This window comes from Triticum aestivum, chromosome 6A (assembly GCF_018294505.1).
Source record: "Triticum aestivum cultivar Chinese Spring chromosome 6A, IWGSC CS RefSeq v2.1, whole genome shotgun sequence".
Taxonomy (NCBI): Eukaryota; Viridiplantae; Streptophyta; class Magnoliopsida; order Poales; family Poaceae; genus Triticum; species Triticum aestivum.
Window position 1 is genome coordinate 617,999,020 of NC_057809.1, and position 5,443 is coordinate 618,004,462.

Below are 5,443 nucleotides of genomic sequence, written 5' to 3' on the forward strand. Positions count from 1 at the left end.
ATAAATGGGGAATAGAAAATATAAACAAAAAACATACTGAAACACACGCAACTTATAAAAACAAATATGAAAATAGGAATAAACAAAATCAAAATGGACCCTAGATCACAATGCGAAAACGGGCCAACAAAAGACACACTCGGGAATGGGCTGACAAGTGGACATTGGACGCACGACGCGACATAGAACGCACGCAACAAAACAACCCACTATCAAGTTGAGAATTAACAAATCAGTTAAATAAAGTAACTTGTCTAAAATAACTGAATTGAAAACAAATTAATAAAAAAGGAAAAGAAAAAATAGAAATGGGAACAAGAAAATAAAAATAAAAAAATTAATGAATCTAAAAAGGTTCATGTTTTTAAAACAAACAAACAAAAAAAACGTTTTTGTTAGAGGAAAAGGGAAATGAGAGTGAGAAGAAAGAATGGGAAACGGACTGATGGATGGCTCACGTGATTTTTTGTACTACAGAAACGAACGGATGCGTCTCTTCCTGTTACGCACATGTGCAACCCACATGAAAAACTGGACCAAAAGTGTGGCCCGACGGAGGACAAGCGAACAAACAAAAGGCCCACAAGCGCTCCCCTCCCTACGCGAGACAAAGCGAACCGGATGCGCAACGACGGCCTAATCAAACAATTTGCACGAATATCTTATCTCCTAATCGTGTGGTGCACAAGTTAGATGTGAGATAACTATTTCACATCTAGATGTGAAATAGCAAATCCGTTTTCTTTTCCTATACTAATATAAATAGCTATGTACCCCGTGGAGATGCTAAAAAAAAAGCTATGTACCCCGTGGAAACTCCAGATCCATCAAATCGCCGTACGTACGTGGCCAGCTTCATGTGTAGTACATAGCTGTTTAATCGATCTCGACAAAAAACGCGTCGAGTCGGGAAGCTTTGCCAACAGCTTCCATGGCGGCGCAGGAGATTGCCCAATTTTCCAGCCGCCATGGAAGCCAAGATTAGCTTGTTGTCGCCTCCGATGCCACCGTTCCGGTAACTTACGACAACTCCGTAAATTTTGTCCTTCAGTTTTCGTACTAATCCAGCTACAAAAGTCTCAGCCATCATCGCCCATAATTTAATTCATTCATTAGATTCAAATTTGAATTTGCTTGGTTAATCTGCAGCCGCTGCCCCACAAACCGGATCTTCAGATCTACGTCGGCACCGCTTTTGCAGTAATGGCAGCTTATTCCATATATATATATATATATATATATATATATATATAGTTAATAAAGTGCCAATCCAGCTAGAAACCCCAGTAGTATTGCCATCGCCCATAATCTCATGCCTCTAAATTTGTTTGGTTTACAGCTGCTGCACCTGCACCCTGTCGGCACTAGTTTTGCAGTACTGGCAGCTTATGCACTGTTGCTTATGGTCAGCACAAACTACATCCAAATAGCTGCGATCCCGGCTATCATACTCGTTTTCATCGGTGTTTTGTGGGGCAATTTCTGGGCCAAGGGAAGACTTCAGCATAGAAACAACAGTGGAACTGCTGCTAACTAGGGGAGTGGCAGCGGGCAAGCTTGGAGGATGCTGCTACCCACGGTACTACTGTCGTACTGTTTGCAGCTAATCCAGCTCGCCTGTGCACAAGCGACCAACGGACAACAAAGTGACAATTTCCTCTTCTCTCACTCCCTCCTCTTCTTGAGTTCCGCGCTTGGTGCACTGGCAGTGATGATTGCTGCGCTGCCCATCAGAGCCAATCAATGTGTGGCGCAGGGGCAGCAGCTTATTCACAGGATCTTCATTGTGGTTTTTATGATAGCAGTGCACATGATGGCTACTGAATGGATGATGGTGGAGGTCATGCCACTGGTTTGCATGCCGGAGTTTATTGCATCACTTGTGTGGCTCACTGGTGATTTTGATCACGCCAGATGTATGGTGCTCATCGACAAGGTAACATCACGCAGATCAACAGTCACCTTTCTCACTGCAGCAGTGGCTCTGTTAGCGTTCATGTTTGCATTTGAGAACGAGATGGTACTTGCTAGTTACTGGTGCAGAAGAATCCTGTACTCCTGTACCTTGTCAGGGCTTCTATCCTGCTTGTGCGTGTGTATGATCCTGCAGTGGCGGCCGGATATCTCTGCTAATGTGTCCCTTGACTGGCCGAGCGTTAGTGCGATCCTTTCCATAAGGATCCTCGAGTTCTCGGCACTGATTTGCTTTGCTATGTCAGCTGTGCTTCTCTTCATTGGGTTCCTCTTGAATTACTCAATGTTGTAGATCTAAGTTTGCTATGTAAGCATGCATGGCTACCTTGTATGGCGGCCTCGGGACAAAGATCGACCATAACTCTAGTGTTTGTAAGCATGCATGGCTGCCTCGTGACAAAGATTGACCTTAACTGTAGTGTTTTGCACTGTATCTTCTAATATTTTTATAACTACTATTGTAGTGTGGTTACTGATCTGGATTGTTGAATCTCATTACCAGAAGGGAATGCAAACATTTATGCTTGTTATCAACGAGAACATCAGAATATTTCGTATATGAAAGGTGATTGAAGATGCTATGTTTTTTGTGCGTAGTGATGACATGTTCTTATATTTGGGATGGCCAAAGTACTGCTACATATAGCAGGGGTTGCGTCATTTATCGGCTGATTAGTCATTTTGTTAATTAATATAAGCAGCGGCAGGTGAAGGGATTATGGATGCCACGATACAAATTAGTGCTTGAAGATTGGACCTATGCTCCTGCCATTGAAAAATATATTTCAAAATGTCAAAAAATTCGGAACACAAATTTGACGGGTATGGCTGAACTGCTAAAGAAAACCTCATCACTGTATGTGTGCACGCCAGGTTTCATGAAAATCCGACATTTTATACGTCTTATGCAAAAAAGACAAAAATATGTCTCCTGAAAAGCCTATTTTAACACTAAATTATCTCTTTTTTATATATGACACGAAAGTTGTCGGTTTTCCGCAAAACGAGTTTGTGCATGTAGAATGTTGAGATGCACTTGGGAATCATTTTGTCAGAATTTTGTGACATTTCAAAATATGTTTAAAACATATTTTAAAAACTAGGAGCATATGCTCCCATGTGCCAAAACGCCTCTTTCCATAGTCGTCCTTTTGCAGGGGGAACACCTTCAGTAGGCCGGTCCATTAGCAGCACAGCGAACCGAGCGGGCAATAATGCACTGCATTGTAGGCATCGACCGAGGCACGCACATGCGACACGTGTCCTGCATAACTGCAGTCTTTTCTTCTTCTCCCAGCGCAACCATGTTGACCCCACACTCACCTCCTCGTGACCTCACCTGCATGTTTTCGTCCCATCTCGTTTTCTTCCCCAGGGAGCTGGAGTTACTACGGGGGCGAGAGTCTCGAGCCGCCGCCGGGCAACACAGCACACATTCCCTCTCCATTGCCCCCTGGTTCCTCTCTAGTGAGCTGGCTGCCGCCCCCGCACCACCTCCTCGACCAATTCCCCTCACCGGCCATGCCCACACGAGGGAAGTCGGACGTGTGTGCTCACCGTCAGCTTTTTAGGGTTGCGTGCTGCAACCGGTGAGCACGTCGTGCTACAATCGGTGCCCGAATTTGCTGTGACCAAGGGGGTTGCCAGGCTGGAAAGCTGCTGCAACCGACTGCAAATTTTGCTGGATCCAGAAGCCGGATTTGTTGGTACTGGTGACCAAGCCTCTTTTTTGCTGGGACCGGCTGTACATTTTATTGGATCCGGCGATCTGGTTTGCTGCATCTGCGGGTACCCACGACCTATGACGATGATGACCGTGTGCCTCGACATTTTTTTTGCTGCAGCCGACACGACGACTTTTGCTTCAAGCGACAATGGCGAAGAGGTGCAACTAATCAGCGGGGGAAGCTACGACGGTGACTGCGCGCTGCGGCATGTTTTTTTTTTGCTGGAAATGGTGTCTCCGAGTGATTCAACCAGCACACCGGATGCTGCTACAGATGCCGGCGGCTACCCATGACGCTGACCAGGGGTAATGCCGGCGAGGTCCGTTTGAATGTGGACACCGCGACGAGCGGCAATCAGAAAAAGTCGTATATGAAATGTTTTCTGCTGTTTATTTCGATGCACTACTGCAGTGTTCTTTTTCGTTTCTACTGTAGTTTTTTTGTTCTGGTTTTTAATTTCTTTCCTTTTCCTTTATTATTTTATAGTTTTGCTTTTTTGCTTTTCCTTTTTAAACTACAGAATGAACAATTTACTAAACAGGTGAACATCTTCCTTATACACTATGAATATTTTTATTAAACATGATGAGCATTTTTTCCTACATGATGAACATTTTTAACATGGCAAACTTTTTGTAATACATGCTGCAATTGTTTTTAATACAGGAAACATTATAAAAATACATATATTTTTTAGTACTTTAGAAATCCAATTATTTCCAAAAAATGAAAAAAGGATTTTTTTTAAGTCTAAACATGCTTTTCTTTATTCAGCCAATAAGTTCATAAGGATAACATTAAGGTCTGGTGGATTTATGAGCCACACATGGCGTCCATGATCCAGACCCAAGGCATGTCTAGCGAGGCTATGTGCCTCTATATTAGTCTCTCTTCCTTCAAAAGTGAAGGTACAATGCTGAAAAAATGTAGATGTCTCTCGTATTTCCCTAACGACCGGACCGTACTCTCCTCCGGTGTTATTCGCAATGTCTTGGACAACTCCCTTGCAATCAGATGCTATTACCACATGCGTAGTACCAAGGTCGTCGGCTAGAGCCAAGCCTTCGCGGCACGCCAGAGCTTCAAGGATAGCCGGGTCAGAAATACCTCTGCAACGTATGGCTGAAGCACCAAGAAACAAGCCATTTGAATCCCCGCAGACTGTAGTAAACGCGTCGCCGTTTCCCTGGCGTGTCACAGCCCCATCCACTTTAATCTTCACATACCCAGGTGGCGGAGGGCTCCAAGCCACACGCCGAGGCTGGTGCTGCACCGGCCCTGTCCGTGATGGAGATGTGGAGGGTTTGCACTCCTTCAACTCTCTTAGATACTTCATGATAAAATTATGAGTCGCTTGGGGGCTCTGAAATATGTGCTCGTGTAATGCTTGTCTTTTTGCGAACCAGATCGACCAAAGGGTGACCACAATCTGGATGAACTCCTCCTTCGATAGCATGTCATGCAAAGCAAACACCCATCTTTTTGCATCAGGCTCCACCGTGCTGTTCAGTGCCTCGACCAGGTCATGATCTTGGAGGGCCCAAACGCATCTTGCGACGCTGCAATGGAGAAGAGAGTGTTGCCAAGAATCTTCAGCCCCGCATAGTCCGCAGCACGTGGTAGTGGACATGTTTCTATCATGGAGAAGGTCCGCCGTCGGGATGGATTGCTGAGCCAGCCGCCAAAGGAAAATTTTGACCTTCGACGAGATTTCTATATTCTAGAGTTTCGTCCACGCCTTG

At 44.8% G+C, this 5,443-nt stretch overlaps 1 protein-coding gene across 1 annotated transcript; it reads left to right on the plus strand.

Moving 5' to 3' along the window:
- The first annotated feature begins 806 nt into the window (after positions 1-806).
- Positions 807-2,376, plus strand: LOC123131450 (uncharacterized). The gene is made up of 2 exons (XM_044551125.1): positions 807-1,015; positions 1,340-2,376. Exon 2 carries the CDS (start codon positions 1,565-1,567, stop codon positions 2,264-2,266), a length of 702 nt encoding a protein of 233 aa, XP_044407060.1. The 5' UTR covers positions 807-1,015; positions 1,340-1,564; the 3' UTR covers positions 2,267-2,376.
- The last annotated feature ends 3,067 nt before the right edge of the window (positions 2,377-5,443 follow it).